At 37.6% G+C, this 20,675-nt stretch overlaps 1 protein-coding gene across 8 annotated transcripts in view; it reads left to right on the plus strand.

The window, feature by feature from the left end:
• The window catches only part of FAM135A (family with sequence similarity 135 member A), a 136,169-nt gene that overhangs the window by 14,426 nt on the left and 101,068 nt on the right, over window positions 1-20,675 (plus strand). For 7 of the 8 annotated variants that reach the window (XM_055134701.1, XM_004605887.2, XM_055134704.1 and 4 more), the window contains exons 2-4: window positions 1,701-1,785; window positions 3,649-3,764; window positions 17,526-17,605. In XM_055134701.1, the coding sequence (XP_054990676.1) occupies window positions 3,688-3,764; window positions 17,526-17,605 (157 nt within the window). In that variant the 5' untranslated portion in view covers window positions 1,701-1,785; window positions 3,649-3,687. Of the gene's footprint in view, window positions 1-1,700; window positions 1,786-2,309; window positions 2,477-3,648; window positions 3,765-17,525; window positions 17,606-20,675 lie in introns of all 8 variants that reach the window. The other variant, XM_055134702.1, reaches the window with a different exon arrangement.

Below are 20,675 nucleotides of genomic sequence, written 5' to 3' on the forward strand. Positions count from 1 at the left end.
AATCAGAAATGGCAAATTTTCCCTGGAGATAAATTTGTTTTGAACTTAAATAGGTTTGTTTTTGTTTTTGTTTGACTTTAATCTAAACTTTTGGAGTTTTCACCTTTAGGAGAAAATGTTTTTCCAACTTCTTGGAAATTAACTTCTGTTAGTGTTGGGCCAGCAAGAATTGGCCAAACATGAGTAGCAGTTGCTCTCTCAAATGAGAAAAAAAATAGATTCTTAATAGAAAATAAATCCCTTTGATGCTGAGTTTTTTATTTTTCTTTCCTTTCTCTTTTTGCCTGCTCGTCTCTCTCTTTTTTTTTTTTTTTGGTGGGGGGAGATGTTTGAGGGCCACAATCGGCAATGCTTAGGGCTTATTCCTGATTCTGTGCTTGGGGATCACTCCTGGCAATGCTCAGGGGATCATAAGGGATGCTGGGGATTGAACCTGCATCTGCCAAGTGCAAGAGAAACACCTTCCCTACCCGCTGTACTGTTGCTATAGCCCTCTTTTTATATTTGATTTTTTTTATTCTATCAGTACACAAAAACAAATTTTCCCTTTTTTTAAAAAAGAGGATGGAAAACAGATTTACCTATATAGTTTTGTATATACTTCCATGTATGTTACTGCTTAAGGAATAGTCAATACTAAGTGATAGATTTAAGGGAAATTAGAAAAACTGATATACCAAAATACATGAGGAGGCATGAAAAAATCTTAACAGATCCTGATCTTATACTTATAAAAGAAATTTATCATCAAAGTTAATTTCTGCATGTCTGTTTTCAACATATTTGTATAACAATTCTTTTAAGTTGTTAGATCTTGAGTAGTAAAGAATGTTTATGCAATGTTTTGTGTTAATTTATTGAGTTCTTTAAATATTAATATTCATCCTGGTATTGGGGATATGCCTGTGTACAGAGTAGTTGAAATGTCCTGCCTTCATGGAGTTAAGTTTGCTAGATGGAGAGTGAAACTGAAGGAAAAATAGAAGAATGAGACAGCTGTAAAATAGAAGAAGAGTTATTATTACTGATTTCTGCACCAAACCCAGGGATACTCAGGGCTTACTCCTAGCTCTGTGCCCTCAGTCATCACTCCTAGTAAGGCTCAAGGGACCATATGTGGTGTGGGGAATTGAACCCAGGACCACCAATGTGCAAGACGAGCACTCTACCCATTGTACTACCTCTGTCCTGAGCCTTGATGTCGCCAGGAAAGAGACTTACTAAGAAGTTAAGTTTGAAACAAGACTAGGTGATAAAGGTGTGAATAATTTGGCAACTTTAATGATTATATTTTGCCAGATCATGTACGTATTTGTTTCTTTATATTTAATTTCAGAAACTACTTATATAAACCCAGAAAGTAATTGAATGTTTAATATGTTGAACCCTAATCATGTCTTGATTATGAGTTTATTAAGATTGAAAATTATTCATAAAGATTATCTGAACCACTGAAATATGAAAGTACTCCTATTCCTTACTGTTCTTCAAAGTATATATAAATCCTTACAGATATTATAGTTAATGTTGATATTAGGGAAATTGTAAATTAAAAAATCTCTAAAACTCATTCTTAAACCTTATGGAGGGTATATGTCTTTTAGGTAAATTGAGAATGTTTAATAGAGCAGAGGTTTTATTAAAATGGACTTCTCTATGTCTACTAAGTTGTTCTATATGTTATTTTTTCTTTCTCATAGGAGGAACAATATTTTTAACGGAAATCGACTGGAAATACACAATTGGTTATTTAATAATGTAAAAGTGAAATTTTGATCAGCAGAGGTAAGAATGTGTTCCACCCCCCTTCGTATTTAGCACAGAGTAAATTACAATGTTTACACAAAAGAACCTGAGAATTTGTTCTATAGAAATGAGCTTACTAGGGTGGGAAGAGGGGTAGGTTGAGGTAAGAACACTCTGGTGGAGGGTGGCATGTCTATATGAAACTATGTTAATAGTATTGCAAATAACAATGCTTTAAAGAAATAAAGTTTGCCAAATTGCTATGAAGAACTGTTCCAAGAACTGTGGAGGATCTGAGTTTATCCCACATACAAAGTTAGACTGTCATGGTGCCATAGATGTGAGAAGAGCACTTCAGATTCTTAGATCAAATGAAAAGATGGGTGATAGCAGTAGCAGTCGTTAGAGTATCAGACAATACCTGCATATGAGTAAGTTGTTTTACAGGAGACAAACCCTAAGTTTAGGGAACCTGAACCTTTTATAATGGACAATAAGCCTGTCTGAGTTATGTCTCAAGGGGAGGTTTGTCTTGCCCTAAACAAATCTGCCCTTTGTTACAGATTGAGAGACTGTCTCGCTTCTGAGACTTTTGCTATGTAAACGTCCTTCAAAAATAGTCTGGAACAAAGACAGTCTGTCTGTTTGGGAGACACACAGACAAGATTCACAGAGAATTGTCTTTCAGCACTTTATTATTCTGAATTGCTTTTAAAAGCATGTTTTATTGGTAAGAATTATTATTCAGTGATTTAAAAATATATAGTCATGTGATATGTAATTAATTTTATGACTTGCACACAATGATAAAATTGCCCAGTGAGCACATTTTTCAAAACATATGCAAGGTGGGTATGTAACTCAATTCTATGGTGCTTGCCTTAAATGTGTGAGGCCCTGGTTTCAATCCAGGCTAAGGCTAGTTGGCTGTGTTGCCTTTTCCACAGTGCCAGCCCTGTAAGGTGGAGACTTGTCTCAATTGAAAGAAAGGATGCTTGCCATTATCTCTTACTTTTTTTAGTCATATGGCTTTTTACATTGATAACTGCTGACTTGATTCTCTGCCATTGTTTGGATGTAAGCTCTTAACTATGGCTCCTTTTAATGTGTAATTTCTTTCTGAAATAAATCATTTGTGGAAAGAGGAGGGGAGGTAAGAAGTGAGGGAGGGAGGAAGGAGAAAAAAGGAAGGAGAGAAAGAGAGGGATAGGAAGGGAGGAAGGAGGGAAGAACAGATCTTGGAATAAGTAATGCCTGGTTAGTGAAAAGATTAAAAACTAAGTATCTTACCTAATAGAAAAAGTATGTAGCTTAATTTTTTACTAAAAAGGTGCTATTTGGGGGACTTTTAGGGAGATAACTAAATGCACTGGAGTATGTATTTTGCATACAGGGCTCAAGCTTCATTCCCAGTACTGCATCATTCTCCATGCACCACTGGGAGCAACCCCACCAAGCCAGGAATATAACCTGAGTACCTTTGGGTATGGACTCCAAACAAAAACAAAATAAAAACTAAATTAAAAACTATTTGGTTTAGGGTTAGAATTAAGGACAAAGTGTCTGTGTGTGTGTGTATGTATGTATGTATATATTGTCTATGATGGATAAAATCAAGTTTCTTGGATTTATAGCAGTTTGCTATATTATCATATATAGCTATCACAAAGGAAATATTTTAGGAAAAGCATTCTAACAGGACAAAATTGTTTAGTGTGTTAGTACATTTATTGAATTTAGACTCATGATATTTGTGTTAAAGACTACATTAGGTACACTGAACTTCCATTCTCATTTTATGTATCATTCTTTAAAATATGTTTAAGTATTAGTGTTTTGTAAGTTGGTGTTTTTTTTTTTTTGTTAAGCTTCTCAGGATTTTTTTTTTCCATTTAATTCAAGGTGCTGTTAGCAGATTTGTCTTCTCATTATAAATTAAAAATGAGTGAAGTCCAAGCAATGGTAGAATTCTCTGTGGAGCTAAACAAGTTCTACAATGTGGATTTGTTTCAGAGAGGGTATGTATTTTAATGTAAGCATATATATTTTGCATAAAATAAGTATACAATTTTTTATAAAATTTAATTGTGTAGTTTTCTTCTAGTATATATAAGGAAAACAATGAATTCTATCTAGTCATGTAATTTTCTTAGATATCTCAATTTTAGGGGCCAGAGCAGTAGTACAGGTGGCAGGCTGCTAACCTTGCACATGGTCAACCTGGGATCAATCCCCAGCACCCAATATGGTCTCTGAACCCTGCCAAAAGTGATCCCCTGGCACAGAGCCAGGAGTAAATCCTGAGTACCACTGTGTATGCTCCAAAAGCTAATAAATAAACCTTTTTAAAAAATTTAATAGACATTTGAGAATTATTGTCATGGATTTAATGGCAATACAGCATGTAAGTAATATGTATTTATGAATTGCTGTGAGGATTAAGAAGACTTGAATGAGATCCTTAAATGTATCATTTTTGCCTTTTTAAAAGTTACGCTGTAGGATGAAAATAAAATATGTACACCAAACAGTGAAATAGGACTACAAAGCATTTATGATGGAGCTTTAATTAAAGTATGTAGTACCAAAATAGGAGGAGATCTATGGGTTAGTATGTTAGAAAAGACACTGTGGAGGGGTAGGATCTAGCTGTGGATATGACTGGTAAGCAAAGGAGAAAGCGAAAGACCTTTTTTAGTAGTAAACAATAGCATGAATCAAGCTTTGAAAATAATATTAAACACATTATACTGAAAAAATGTTTTGGAGATTAGATATTTACTAGAAGAACTGAGATGAAAATATTATTAAAGTAAACATTATTGATAAAGAGCTTTTCATGTCTGAAGAGTTGGACACAGTTAGGGAAGAAGAGTTAAGAATTAAGTAACAACTGATGTTTTTTAAGAAGTGGTATATTAGACTAATAGTTGTGTGGAAGAATTGGAGGTAAAAGGAACATCTCAGAAGTACTTGCATTAATTCACGATTGAAAATGTGAAGATCATAATGTAGCTGTGGCTAGTAGAAGGATAGAAGAGGTTTTTCTTTTTTCTTTTCTTTATTTTCTTTATAGTTTTTATTTTTTTTTATTATTTTTTTTTTTTTTTTTGGTTTTTGGGTCACACCCGGTGATGCACAGGGGTTACTCCTGGCTCTTCACTCAGGAATTACCCCTGGCGGTGCTCAGGGGACCATGTGGGACGCTGGGATTCGAACCTGGGTCGGCCGCGTGCAAGGCAAACGCCCTACCCGCTGTGCTATTGCTCCAGCCCCTATAGTTTTTATTTTTTAAGGCACCGTGATTTACAGTGAATGAGTTTCAAGTATACACTGTTCCAACACAAATCTCATCACCAGCATCAACTTTGCTCCACCAGCGTTGTCCCCAGTTTCCCTCCAACCTCCCCAACATCCTCATCTCTATGACTGTTTTTTTTAAAGGCACTGTAGTTTATAACACTGTTACTAATAGGGTTTCATGCCTTACACATTCCAGCTCACTACTCTCTCCCAGAGTGACCACCTCCTTCTGCTGTCATCTCGGTGTCTTCCCCCTCTGTCCTACCCCACCTACCTTCCTCTGTGGTCTGCATCCTACTGAAGACCAGTTCTCAGTTTCTGATGTCTTTGAATAATTGTTATTCTTCTATTGTGTTTCTGTTATACTCGATAAAAGAGAGATCCTTGTATATTCCTTTCAGCAATCAGTTCTTGTCCCAAGTGATCATTTCTAACATTGCCAATGGCATGTTAAAAAAAAAAAAAATATATATATATATATATAAATTTAAAAATAGAGATCCTTCTGTGTTAGTACCTCTCCTTCTGACTATCTGCATTCAGCACAATACTCTCTTTTTTTTAAATTTTATTTTGTTGTATTGAATCACCTTGAAAAAAAAATACAAAGCTTTCAGGTTTAAGTCTAGCTTTCAGGTTTAAGTCTCAGTCATATAATGATTGAACCCCCATCCCTTCACCAGTGCACATGTTCCACCACCAAGAGCCCCAATATACCCCCCTCCCCCCCAGCCCCCACCTAAGTAGCTAATGATCTTCATTTTATTCTCTCTATACTTTGAATACATTCAATATTTCAATAGAGAACTCACTATTATCGTTTGGAATTTTCCCCCAACAATCAGGCCTGCTGAAAAGGCATCATTTAATAATTTCTTTTCATTGCTGAGAATGAAGATTCTATTAGATTGCGTGGCTGCTGTTGCGGCCACGCGGTTTTGAATTTCTGATATTTTAGTTCAGTTCACAGTCTAGATGAATTTCTGTAAGAAATTCTGGGTGCCAAAATGGGTTAGATGACCTCTTGGATCATAGTCTTTAGGAGCAGAGGGTCTGTTTCCCAAGCAGCAGCTCTGGATCGTATCTGAGCCGCAACATTGCAAAGTTCATACCTCTGGGTGGAAGTCTTAGGGGATGGCTCTTGCCACGTGGATGATGCCGCCGCCGCCATTTTCTGTGCAGAAAAACAGGGTGGAGAGCGAAAATCCCTCCCTCGTAGCTGTGCTACGACTATGTGCGGCACATAGTCGTAGCACAGCTCACAGTAGATGCATTTCTGTAAGAAGCCACTCTGGGTGCCAAAATGGGTTAGAAGACCTCTTGGATCATAGTCTTTAGGAGCAGAGGGTCTCTCAGCACAATACTCTTCCAAATTTTTTTTTTTGGTTTGGTCGTTTTATTTATTTAATTTTTACTTAGCTTGGCCCTCTTGTTGAAAAAATAAAATCCACTCTCTGCATCTGTGCTCTACTTCATGTGGTCTCTGATCCTTTGGCAGGTCAGCCTGGGCTTGTATTCCTAATAGAGGCAGGAGTCTAAGGAAGAAACCATAGGTACACTTATTATTTTCATTGCATCTTATTGACTAACTGTATCATAAGATCAGACCAGGAATCTAGGCTGGTGGCTCTTTGATCAGTAAAATCTTTAAAATTTTATGTGCTTTCTCTCTGTATATTATATGTATGTATATGTATATATATATATATATATATATATATACATATATATCTACCGTTGTTGTTACTGTTTTTGGTGTATCAAGTATGCCACAGGTTGCTTGGCAGGCTCTGAAAGAGCCCCCAATGCACTATCAGGCTACACTAGCTCGTGACAGGGACGAATGGAGACGTTACTGGCACCTACTCTAGCAAATCGATGAACAACGGAATGACAGTGATAACAGTGATTCAGTGATATCTGTGTACATATATACATACATATGTATTTATGTATAGTTGTTCTTTGCTTGAAAACTCATATCCAGAGTTTTATCAACAAATTGCCCACTCTGTATATTTAATTCCACCATTTAGGGTCACAATTTTCTAGACTTGTTATCTTAAAGAAAGGTAAGTAAAATATACATACCTCTTGGAAAGCCCATCAAGCTACCAAAAGTATCCTGCACACACAGGCAGAGCCTGTGGCGTATTCAATATGCCAAAAACAATAACAATAGGTCTCATTCCCCTGACCCTGAAAGAGCCTCCAATCGTTGGGAAAGATGAGTAAGGAGAGGCTGCTAAAATCTCAGGGCTGAGAGAAATAGAGACATTACTGGTGCTCGTTCGAGTAAATCGATGAACAACGGGATGACAGTGATACAGTGATTATCTTTAAATTTCTGCAAGGACAAAAGGAAAAGGACAGCGAGAGGAAGAAGAAAAGTGTCTGCCATAGAGGCAGGCTGGGGGTGTGGGGTAGAGTGTTGGGGGATGGTGGGAGGGAAACAGAGGACATTGATGGTGGATGTACACTGGTGGAGGGATGGGTGTTGGATCATTGTATGACTGAAACCCAATCATGACAGCTTTGTAATGGTCTGTCATGGATATTTAATAAAAAATTTTTAAAAACTTCTGCAAGGAACAGAGAGACACAGAAGCCTAGGACACATGCTTTGTATGAGGTAACCTTGGGTTCAATTCCTACATGATAGTGTGTAGTTTTAGCTATGTTTCCTTTTGCTTTATTAAATCATATCTCTTTAATCAATTTTAAGTTAATTTTTGTGCATGATGTAAGAGATTGGCTCCTTTGTCATACATTAACTATCCATATGCCTAAGGACTTATTTCTGGGCTCTCAGTTCGGTTCCATTGGTTTAAATATGTAATTATATTCAACTCAGTTTTGATTAGCATGTAATCTAAAGTCACAGAGCCCTATGCCTCCCATCTTACTTTTTCAGGATTGCTTTTGTCTTCATCTGTTGGTGCAGGTGGGTTCCTCCATTTTTTATTACACCTGATCATACATCTAGAGCTAGTGTCTGAAGTCTGCATTCAAGCAGGCCCGATTGGCATTTGGGGTACAAAAACTCAAACATTAGACACATCACATTATCTGAATTGCATATATCTGGGTGACTGCAGGACTATGGAATCTTGAATACCATAGAATAGCTACAATACTGGAGTCTAGTGAGCTGTGATACTGACTCAACATTAAAAATTGCTAATTCTCAGCAGCAGCTAAGGTGTTTGAAGTAAAGCAGGTAGTAACATGGGCGTTTGCAATCACAAGTGCCAGGACCTGCACCAAACAGTCCTGTGTTGGTACTGGGGAATTTTTATTGGTGAACATGTGGCAGCAGCTGTAATACCAGAATTAGACAGACCTGGGAAGTAGCCCATGAGGTATTGAGTATTTTAGGAGGCTTGTGAGAGCAAGGTTGACCTGCAACCAAGTACCCAGAATTGAATGTTGGGGGCACCTGTGCACCAAAGTTAAGCAGACCTGTGTAACAGCCAGGAGTTAAGCACCTATAAAGAGGGATTTAGCATCACCTGTGTCTGGTACCCCCTGGGGTGCTGTGAGACCTTTATGGCGAGCAGACTGAAGAGGTTGGGGCTTCATAACAGAGCAGCATACCCTCTTGGGCTGAATGGGTACAGGTGTTTAACCATAGACCTGCATAGCAGGCCAGGTTTCACCGAGAGTGGCCCTTGGGGTCCTTGAGCACTGCTTGAGAGCCCTTACAATCAGTTCTTATTTTGAATCTTTAATTTTCTTGAGGAAACATGGAAATTACTAATTTATTTACAGAACGGTTTTTAAACTATAGTTTCATTGTTTTTTCTTTTTTTTTTTTTTTTTTTTTTTTAAATTTTATTGAATCACCATGTGGAGGGTTACATAGTTCTCAGGATTATGTCGGTTATACAGTTCTCAAACACCCTTCACTTCACCAGTGCCCATCTTCCATCACCAACCCCCCCAGTATACCTGCCGCCCCCTCCCACCTCCCCAGTCCCAACCCTTGCACATGATATGTTTCACTTCGTTTACGCCTTATTTCGATTACATTCCATGTTTCAACACACAACTCACTACCGTTGTTGGGGTTTCCCCCAAAAAAGAAAAGCAGTCCTATTGCCAAGGAGGCATTTGATAGTTCTCCATTGCTAAGAATATAGAGATATTAAGTCCCGCTGTTTGTTACATAGTTTTTCTTTTTCCCCCTTGCCCCGCGCCACCGAGTTCACGCCTGTTTTAGTAATCGCCACGCTGCCTGACAAGGGAAAAAAAAACCGAAAAGGATGGTTATTTCCCGTCATCAGCAGGCGTGGGGCTCTGGCTTAGTTGATAGACTTGTAGAGTATCTGCAAGCAGTCTCTGGAACCGAAGGTCTTGCGCTGGTGTCGGCTCCGGCTCGAGATTCCACCAGCGTCCCGCTGTTCCTTGTACATAATTTTTCCCCTTATATCCCATTCCCACGCCACCAGGTCTGTTTGCTTAATGGACATCACACTGTAGTTGATGACACACCGCGTTTCTTCCCGAGAAAGAAGAAAATTTCTTCTCAGCCGGCGTGGGGATATAGCTTAGTTCAGTCTAGTGAGATGGCTACCACTTTGATTGCCTTCAATATTTCAGCAACAGACTTACTATTAGGATCTCACACAAAAGTCCGCCCCATTAGAAAGGAACCATTACATATTGCTCATACTAAGATGACATTAAGTCGCGCGGCCGCTGCTGCGGCCGCGCGGTTTTGGGTTTCTGTATAAAGTCCAGGGAAAGTACAACCAGAAATAACATCACTATAAACTTTTACCCTTTTATGGTGCTCATAAGATGGAGAAACCTAGAGAGAGGCTCGGCGTCTCCGTTTTGCGCTCAGGAAAACCGCGGCCCCTGCGCTGTGCTCAGGAGGGAGGAGTTGAGAGAGAGACAGGTTAAAAGAATTGGGGGATGCCCGGGTCCCACAGCTTCAGCACGCCGTGGGGTCTCTGGTCCCATGCCGGAATTAGTTCAGTGGGCTGCTTGGGGTCCGAGGGCGCTCCCTCGGGCCCCTCCATCATGCTCCTTCCACAGCCGGGTCCAAAAGCTCATTGTTTTTTCTTAATGATAAAGTAAAAGCTCAAATAACCACAAAAACTTCATTTTTGTTATAATCTCTAACATTTTTTAAATGCTGTTGATTTTTTAATTCTAAAAACAATTTAATGCTCTAAGTCACTGATCATTAATTTCTTAAATGTCATAGGAATATGTGTCTTTAAAATGATTAAAAAATCTTGAGATTTTACTGTTTTCCATTCTGTGGATAGAACCCAGGTCTTATGCATGTAAAGCTTGCACTTGACCATTGAGTCATATCCCTAGCCCTGTTTTTGTTTTTGTTGTTGGTGGTTTTTTTTTTTTCCAGGTATGTGGATGGTTTCAGGCCACATCAGCATTGCTCAGGACTTACTTCTGTTTCTATGCTCAGGGATCACTCTTGACTGTTCTGGGGAACCATATGAGGTGCAGGGATGGAACCCAGGTTACCTACATGCATGGCAAGCACCTTAACCCTTCTATCTCCAGTGAGGCAATCAATCAATATCCATTCCTGTCTTGAAATTTTTGTTATTGGTCAACAAAGGGATGGCAGTGCTACAGTGCAGTGCAGTGCTCCTAAACGTATCTGGTTGCAAAATAGTAGATTGCCAAATGAGTCTAAATATATTTGAAAATAAGGCTCCAAAGGAGAGGAAAGAATTGCCTGTTAGTTTTGTGTATATATGTGGTGGGGGGGAAATGCTATTTGAAAACTTGTTCTTAAATTTATTAGGGAAAAGAGATTGGGATTAAATTAAAAGTGTAGCAATTTTAGTAAGATGTTAAATTGGGGAAAATATTTCCTCTTTTTGGAGACCACAGGAAGATTATTAGAATATATTTCCTTTAGAATTCTCTAGGACAGTGCTCTTCAGAGTAGGACATCCACAAACATTTGTTCCTGAATCAAAAAAAAAAATGAAATGCTATTTCTGGAATGTAAATCATGCTCTTATTTATTGAGAAAGTCTTACTATTAAGAAAAGAGCTACAGGGGCCGGAACGATAGCACAGCGGGTAGGGCATTTGCCTTGCACTCGGCCGACCTGGGTTCGATCCCCGGCATCCCATGTGGTCCCCCAAGCACCTCCAGGAGTGATTCCTGAGTGCAGAGCCAGGAATGGCCCCTGAACATTGCTGGGTGTGACCCAAAAAGCAAAAAAAAAAAAAGAAAGAAAGAAAAGAGCTACAGGGCTGGAGCAATAGCACAGCAGGTAGGGCTTTTGCCTTGCAGTCGACCAACCCGGGTTTGATTCCCAGCATACCATATGGTCCCTTAAGCACCACCAGGAGTAATTTCGGAGTGCAGAGCCAGGAGTGTGCATCACCAAGTGTGACCCAAAAGGCCAAAAAGAAAAAAAAAAAGAAAGGAAAGAGCTAGAGGCTACACAGGTGACTCAGAGGGAGAGCACTTACTTATATGAGACCCTGAGTTCAGTCCCTGGACGTGGAGCTAGTTGAAACAGTGCACTTTTTAATGTAGTTTTGTTTGTATATTACTGTTTTTTGCTGAAGTTTAGTTGAGAAAAGCATCCTGAAAGTGTATTGTTCTTTAACAGTTCAATGAGTACAGCATTAGAATATTAGTAAATGAATCTAGAATGGAGTTAAATTAACTTCCTTTTAGAAGGAAGCAGATGGACTAGGTTAGATATTTTCAGTTATTTAGAAGAGTTGGGAACTTTGGTGAAAACTTGTATTCTTTAGTAAGGTATGTAAAATATAAATTACAGTTTAGCGATAGCACAGCTGATAGGACATTTCTCAGCTGTCTGTTGTATTGTTTCTATGAGGTCCTCCTTTAATGTAATAAATACCTTGTCAAACTTTCGATTGAGTTGATTGAACATCTTGAGGATTTCAGCTCTGAATTCTTTATCGGAGAGCTCCAGTTTGTAGGTAAGGTCTACTGATGCATCAAGACTCTTTTCTTCGTCCTCCCCTTGTGGCGGGGATTTGCGCTGTTTCTTCATATTGCTGTGGTAGTATGGAAAAGGGGCCTTGAAGTTCACTTCTGGTTGTGAAAAAGGATTCTGAATGGGCTTGGTCAGTGGTGATCAATTTCTTCTGTACTCACTCTAGAACATGTCCCTCTCTGATGTTCCTCTATTATTTATGTGAAAGTTCAAGCAGTACTTTTTGAGAGTGAGGTCCGTTAGCTTTGGCTTGAATAGCTGCTTCTATTCATTGGTAGTTTTTGAAATTTGGAATTAGCTAGGAACTTATTTAGGAAGTACTTTAAGGCCCTCGAAGATGATAATCAGGGATATAGGTGATAAATATTGAGAAGTACCAAATAATTGCTTGGTATTTGAAAAAAAAAAAACCCTCCGGAGGAGGCCACGCCCACTTTTTGAAGCCACGCCCACTTTTGTTGCCACGCCCGCTAACACAATGTGGCTGGGTGACCTCAGGGGGTGGGGAGGTGCAGGCGCAGATGGGATGGCGCCCGTTTACTCCACTAACCTGAAAAGGGGAGCGGAGCAGTGGGCCGGTGCTGGAAGGTGATCCAGTTTATTCTTTAAATAAATTATGTGATATATTCCTGAACAACCAGAAAGGAAGTGAAAATTAAGAACTCAAAATTAGAGGCCTGAGAGATAGTACAGAGATTAAGGAATATTCATTGCATGCAGCTGAGCCCATGGTCTCCTACACACCACCGGATGCAGTCCTGGTGTCTTGAGAGCTCCCTTGGGGTGGTGTGGGTGACCCCACAGCACAACAGAAACAGGGCAGCACTGCTTCCTTAGGCCCTCTCATTGAACCACTAGACTGCAGTCCTAAGTACCACTAACAGCCCCCTCTAAAAGAATAAACTAAAAACTAGTGTAGTTATTGTAAAACTTGGCTTGAAACTTAGAAAATTATAGAAATAGAGGCCAGAGTGGTAGTACAGAGGGTAGGGCTTTTGTCTTGCAAGTGGGCGACCCAGGTTTTACTCCTGTCATCCCATAGGATACCGTGAGCACCACCAGGAGCAATTTCTGAGCATTACCAGCATCACCATGTGTGAACCCCCTCAGAAGTGTCCCCATTCCAAAAAAGTAAAAGAAAATTATAGAAATAACTCAAAATAATACATTTCTAGAGGGTCATTCAAATGGTACCATGTGATTCAAATGGTAGTGTACATACCTTGCCAACCGCTAGCATGGTACAGCTCCCCCACATACTACCATCACCACTACAACAAATATATATCTAAAAAAATTAATCAGATACTTTTAAAACATTTTTTTGAAAAATAAGTGAATTGGTTTATTTAGATTTAGTATTCAGAAAAAAAGGAATGATGAACATTGTTCATTTCTCTTCAATAAATGATAAGAAAATTTCTTTTTAAAAGCTTTCTATAAATTATTATAACTGTTTACTAATCTTAATTTAAAATGGCTAAAGTTTTATAAAGATAAAACCTGAAACTATAAAATATGTAGAAGAAAACATGCAGTATGCTCCATGACATCAACCACAGAAATATCTTTGGGAATTCAACCCCAGTGACAAAGGAAGTAAAATAAACAAATGGGAGTATATCAAACTGAAAAACTGCATAGCAGAGTAAACTATCATCAAAAGAAAATGCTGTCCTATTGAATGGAGAGTGTATTTACCTGTTATACATCCAACAGGGATTAATACATGAAATATGTATTCATAAAATTTAACAGCAGAAGTACCAAACAGTCAAAAGTGGGCAGAGGATTTGAATAGGTACTTCATTAGAGAATATATATAAATGACTTCAGTGCTCAGGGCTATACTTAGCTCTGGAAGTGCCGAGCCAGGGATCAGACTTGGGTCCTGCTGCATATATGGAATGCACTATGAGCTGCCTTTATATCTTAATTTTTTTTTTCATTCTTAGTTCAAATTCTCAGCTTTGAAGTTTTAGAAAGCCTTGCTTTCCTTTGGTTACAAGCCTTCTACTGATTTCATACCTTATTTACTAAATAAATCCTTTGCCCCGAATTTCTTCCCTTCATTGTTGTGATGATCAGGGGTTGCACATTTACTTACCTTATAGTGCTAGTTGGGGGTTACAACATGTTATAAAGCTTGCTTAGGCACATACTTTGATTGCAGATCTTGCTGGGAGTTACACACATGGGTTGAAGTGCTCACACAGGTGGTTGCTGTGTGCCAAGTATTATATACTTGTTACATGAGGAATCACAGTGGCAATACCTACAGGGCATACACAGTGATGAACTGTTGAGTGTTGAAGTTCTGACCTCATAGCAAAAGAAACGGGCTAAAATAAAGACACTCTACAAAATTGGGAAAGAAATTGCACACCATACATTAGATAAAAGGCTAATTTCCAAGTTTTATAATCCCTTACAAGTTCAACAACAGAAGCAGACATAACCCCATCAAAAAATAAGGATGAACTGAACTTCTGTGTCCAAGAAGATTACAGATAGCTAGTAGGCATATGAAAAATGTCCATCATTACTTATTATCAGGGAACTGCAAAGCAAAACAATAATGATATACCGTCTCATACCAGTGAGAATTGCATATATCACAAAGACAGGAAAGAGCTAGTGCAAGCAGTTTGGTGAAAAGTAATCCTTATTTACTGTTGGTGGGAATGTCACCTGCTTTAGTCTCTGTGAAACAGAACTCCTCTGTCCAAGAAGACTACAGATGGCTAGTAGGCATATGAAAAATGTCCATCAAAGGAGACTTCTCAAAAGAGTAAAATTAGAACTCCCATAGGACCCAGTGATCTTGCTTTACAAAAACATTAATTTGAAAGATATATGCATTCCTGTGTTCGTTGCAGGGCTTAGTACTATAATCAAGATATGAAAACAACCCAAATTTCCAACAACAGATAAAGAAACTCTAGTGGATATATATGCCGTGGAATACTATGTAGCTATAAGAAGTGATGAAATGCAGTTTGCTTCAATGAGGATGGAATGGGACATCATGTTGAGTGACTTAGTCAGAGGGAAAACAAATACCAGATGATCTTACTATCAGTGGAATAGAGACAAAACAAAGTAGTATACAGTATTAATAATAACAAACACTTAACCTTGGGCTATAAACTTACAGATAGACAGTGGAGGTAGAAGAGAAAAACCACCCTGAAGGTGTCATAGGGACACTGATGGAAATTTATGGGCACTTCGATGTTGGTAGACTGCAATAATTAGTAGTCAGTTCCATAAACTTTAACATTATTGTAACAACCTAAAATAATAAGGGAAAAAAAGAGAAAAGGGAAGGGAGAGAGAGAGTAGAGAGAGAAAAAAGTAAGTTGTTTTGTTTAACTGGAAAAAACTATTTACTGTTTTAATCAAGCAAAAACCACTACAAGATATTAAGTGAATGACCCAGAATCACTGCATTGTAAGTTGTTGACTTAGACTTGTAAATGAGGTTATTCCCTGATGTTAATTCTGTTATTCTTTTAAATGTGGCTTCCACCTGCAGGATGGGCACCCTACCACTTAGTCATGTCTCTGGTCACACCTTGTGTTTTTCTTAGTCATCTTATGTTTGAAGTTGACATCATCTTAATCTCAACTACTCATCTTTCATTATGGAATTTTGCTTATTAGGCCTTTAAAAGTTTTGTTCACTCTTTAATCCTTGCCTTGATTTAATTATATATATGTATTCTCTCCAAGGCAGTAGTCCTGGAAATAAAGAGTAATAAGTTATAATCTTTATGTCACTGTCACTGTCATCCGGTTGCTCATCGATTTGTTTGAGCGGGCACCAGTAGTGTCTCTCATTAAGAGACTTATTGTTACTGTTTTTTGGCATATCCAATACAGACGGGTAGCTTGCCAGGCTCTGCCTCTCGGGCTCGATACTCTCGGTAGCTTGCCAGGCTCTCCGAGAGGGGCGGAGAAATCAAACACGGGTTGGCCGCATGCAAGGCAAATGCCCACCGCTGTGCTATCGCTCCAGCCCATAATCTTTATATTGTTTCAAAATTAAATTTAATGCCTGGGAAATTATTAAAGAAAATTAAACATATTTGTCAGTTGCTCTGTATGCATCTAGAATTACTACTGGGTTTTTTTTTTCTTTATTGGGTCACACCTGGTGATGCACAGGGGTTAGTTACTCTTGGCTCTGCACTCAGGAATCACCCCTGGTGGTGCTCAGGGGACCATATGGGATGCTGGGAATCGGCCACGTGCAAGGCAGACATCCTACCCGCTGTGCTATTGCTCCAGGCCCGAATTACTGTTTTTTAATGTAAATTTAGCTTTTAGCTATTCTGTATGTATGTATGTGTGTGAGAATTTTGAAATATTTTTTCTGTTACCTAACAGACTTGCAGTGAAGTGATATATTAAAGAACAAGTTTATTAAAGTCATTAAAGTGTTTGTTTTGGAGAGAGGGAGTCAGAGAGGGAGGAGAGCGAAAAGGAGAGAGAGAGAGAGAGAGAGAGAGAGAGAGAGAGAGAGAGAGAGAGAGAGAGAGAGAGAAGCGCCCAAACACGCAGGAGTTAAGACACTTGCCATGCTTGAGGCTAACCGTTTCCATTTCTAGCGCTGTATATGGTCCCCTGAGCACTACCAGGCATGACCTATCTCTCCCCTATAAAATAAAATGTTTTTTAAAAAAAAATAAAATAAAATGTTTTTAACTCATGTTTTCTGTTTAAACTATTTCTAATAGAGTTGAAATATATATTTAATCCTGTAGAATAACTGTCACTGTCATTCTCTTACTCATCGATTTGCTCGAGCAGGCCCCGGTAACATCTTCATCGTGAGACTTGTTACTGTTTTTTGTCATATCGGATACACCACGGGTAGTTTGCCAGGCTCTGCCATGGGGGCAAGATACTCTCGGTAGCTTGCCGGGTTCTCTGAGAGGGGCAGCGGCCAGGGCGTTTGCCTTGTACGCGGCCAACCCAGGTTTGATCCTGTAGAATAATCAAGTAAAATTACATTAACTAATAACTGTTGACATTGAAAAATTGATTTTTTATAAAACACTTATTTCATCTTCAATAGTATAAAACCAAAATATTATTTTCCAGATAAGGTCCTGTTTCTCTAGCACTTTTTAAAATCATTTTTAAAAACTTTTATAATCTTTTATTTTTTCAAAATGGTGTTTAATTATCTTATGAAAGAAAACAAGCTAATCAGTAAAACTCTTTGATGCCTTACTTCTTATTTTCTATAACATTTTTATATATCGTTAGAAATGCCTTAATTCTCTCATCTTTATATTTTCTGGTTTCTCTTTTAGATGGATATCATGTTACTATTCAATCTGTAGACTATAGTGTTTCTTACCAAATTGGGTGACTGGTATTAAAATAAACTTTATATTTTAATACTTGTTAATATATGGTCATTGGAGGATTGCATAGGTTTAAAATGCTTTATAAAATGTTTTGTTTGAAACGAAATTTTTATCTATTTTGCTCTAGTTTTTACCAGATTCGTGCATCTATGAAAATTCCACCTAGAGTTCCCCACAGAATAGAAGCTAATTTGTTACGTGCAACAGGTAAGCCAAGAAAAATTTTCAAATCTGAAGTGCATTATGATGAAAAATAAGTCATTAGTAAATAATTTTATTGTACAAATATAAGACAGTAAAGAGCACAGTTATATTCTTATTGGAAATGTATTTGAAGCCTCAATAAAACACATCTGATTGTAGGTTTCCATCTCTTAGGTTTCTTATGATAAGCAAATGAAATGTTTTATGATTATATGAAAGTTCCATTAAAATACTTAGAGGGCTCAGTTACAAATCATGTAAGATATATGTAATTTAAAAATACCACACATGTATATATACAGTTGACATATTACTACAAAATATTTATAATTAAAGTCTGGGAGTTTTTGTTTTGTTTTGGTGCCACACTTGGTGCTTCCCAACTTTTGTGCTCAAGAATTCCTTCTAGTGATTCACAGGGTTTCCATGCCACGCTAGGGACTGAACTGTGGCTTATTGCATGCACAGCATGGACTCCAGCCTATGGATCTATCTCTCTGGTCCTCATTTCATAAATTTCATAAAATACACATTTCATAGATCATAAATTTTTTTAAAGAATAATTATTGTTTAGGTAACGTGATCACAATGTTGTTAACCATTATGATCTTGATGTGCTCAGTATCTCACCACCAGAGTGCCCAATACCTTCCACCACTACCCTTACATTACTGACAGTCCGTGTCTTTATTCCTCACGCCACCATCTTCCCCTCCCACTGCTTGGCAATTTTGTGCTTTGTAATCCAAGATCAAAGGTTTGTAATCAGTTTAGACTGTTTCCTTGTTTTGTTTCTCTACATACCACAGGTGAATGAGCTCATCGGGTATTTGTCCATCTTCATCTTTGCTTAACTTACTTTGCTTAACGTAAGACCTTGCAGTTTCATTCAAGTTGCAGTAAACTACAAGATTTTATCTTTTCTTACAAATGCGTCATTGTGCATATTTACCACAAGTACATTATCTGTTCATCTATCATTTGGCAATTGGGTTGTTTCAATATCCTGGCTATTGTACTAAGCACTGTAGTGAACATAGTTTACATATATCTTTTTAAATGAAAGCTTTTGTGTTTGGGGGGTAGAACCAAGAAGTAGAATCACTGGGACATGTGGATGCTCTATTTTATGAGAAATCTGTTACTAATTTCCATTAATTTACATGTCCTTGCTAGTAAGTGATGATGAGCACTTTTTCATTTGTCTATTGACTGACCAACAGTTTTTCATGTGTCCACTTTGTGGAAATTTGTCTGTTCATCTTCTCTCCCTGTTTTTTCATGGGGTTAATGCTTTTGCTGTTGTGTTCTGTGAGTGCTTCATATATTTGGTTATTAGCCTTTCTTTAATATATGGTGTGCAAATATTTTTTCCCATACAGTAGGGTGTCTGGTTGTTGTTGTTGTTTTGGGTGCTTTTTTTTTTCCCCCATTTAAGCCCAAGTTTCTTTTGCCATGTAAAAAACCCTTTTTAATTTAATGTAGTCTCATTTGTTTATTTTTATTATCTTTGTCCGTGAAATTAAATCTTGAAGTTACCTTTGAAGTCCATATCCTAGAGAGTTCTGACTGGATTTTGCTCAAGTATTTACTATATATGATCTAATTTCAAGATCCTTAATCACTTTGAATTAACTTTTCCATATAGTATGAGATATAGGTCAGGTTTCTTTTTTTTTTTTTTTTTCGGTTGGGTGGGGGGTAGTTTGGGCCACACCTGGTAGTGCTCAGGTGCTCAGAGCTTACTCCTGTTTCTGCACTTCGGGATTACTCTTGACAGTGCTTAGGGACTATATGGGGTGCCAGGGATTGAACCCAGGTCTGCATGCAAGACAAACACCCTACCTACTATACTATCGCCCCAGCACTCCCATTTCTATATTTTTCTTTTTGTTTGCATGTGCCTATCCCGTTTCACTAAAACGTTTGTCATAGATTAACAAGTAGAGTTCCATTTCTTTCCCAACCTGGATCTCTGTGGTTTATTTTTCTTGCATAATTGCGGTGGTGAGAACTTATAAAACTATTTTGAAGTAGAGTGGAAAAAGTTTACATCTTTTCCTTGTAGTTTCAAAGAGAAAACCTAGTTTTTCTCCATTACGATGTTGGTATGTCTGTAGGTGTCTTGAAGTATATGCCTTTACTCCAAACAGGGAGTTGAATATTTTTATCCTGAATGAATGCATCAAGAACATTTTGAATCATGTAAGAAGCTTTTTCTGCATCAATGAATTTGATATAATTTTTTGTTCCTTTAGGTATATGGCATATTATGTTTATTTACTTATAGTGAACTGAATGAATTCCACTTGATCATGGTTTATGATCCTTTTGATATTTTGTTAGATTTGGTTCACTAAGATTTTGTTGAGGATCTTTGCATCGATTTTCGTCATGGATAATTTTCTTTTTTAAAAAATATCTCTGCTTTTTTTGCAAGGATAATATTGGCATTATTGATGCTCTAAGAATCAATAAGATTCCTTTCTATAAAATATTGGAATGGTTGAAGAGTCTACATAGTAAGTCCTTAAAAATTTGCTATAACTCATTAGTAAACCGTTTTGAGTATGAACCAATCTAAATTGATTTGTTCATGTTTTTTACTTGCTCCTGATTCGATCTTAGCAGATTTTATGATTCCAAGAATTTGTCCATTTCTTCTGGGTTCTTTAGCTTAGTGGCATAGAGTTGTTCATAAAGCCTCTTATCATCTTGCATTTCTAAGTTGTCTTGTAATCGCCCCCTATTATCTTTCATTTATTTGAGTTTTTTCTTTTTTTCATCATGTATCTAGCCAATGATTTGTCAGTTTTCTTTATTCTTTACAAAAGCCAGTTCCTGGTTTTATTTCTCCTTTGTATCATATTCTTGATTTCTGTTTTATTGATTTTTGGTCTTATTTTTACTGTTTCCTTCATCCTACTTACTTTGGGATTCATTTGTTGTTCTAGTTTTTCAAGCTGTTAAGGTTAAGTTATTGATTTGAGCTTTTTTCTATTTCCTGATATAAACCTGCATTGTTATAAACATCCCCATTTATATTGCTTTTCATTCTCATTTGTTTTGAGG

This window comes from Sorex araneus, chromosome 4 (genome assembly GCF_027595985.1).
Source record: "Sorex araneus isolate mSorAra2 chromosome 4, mSorAra2.pri, whole genome shotgun sequence".
In the NCBI taxonomy this organism is placed as follows: domain Eukaryota; kingdom Metazoa; phylum Chordata; class Mammalia; order Eulipotyphla; family Soricidae; genus Sorex; species Sorex araneus.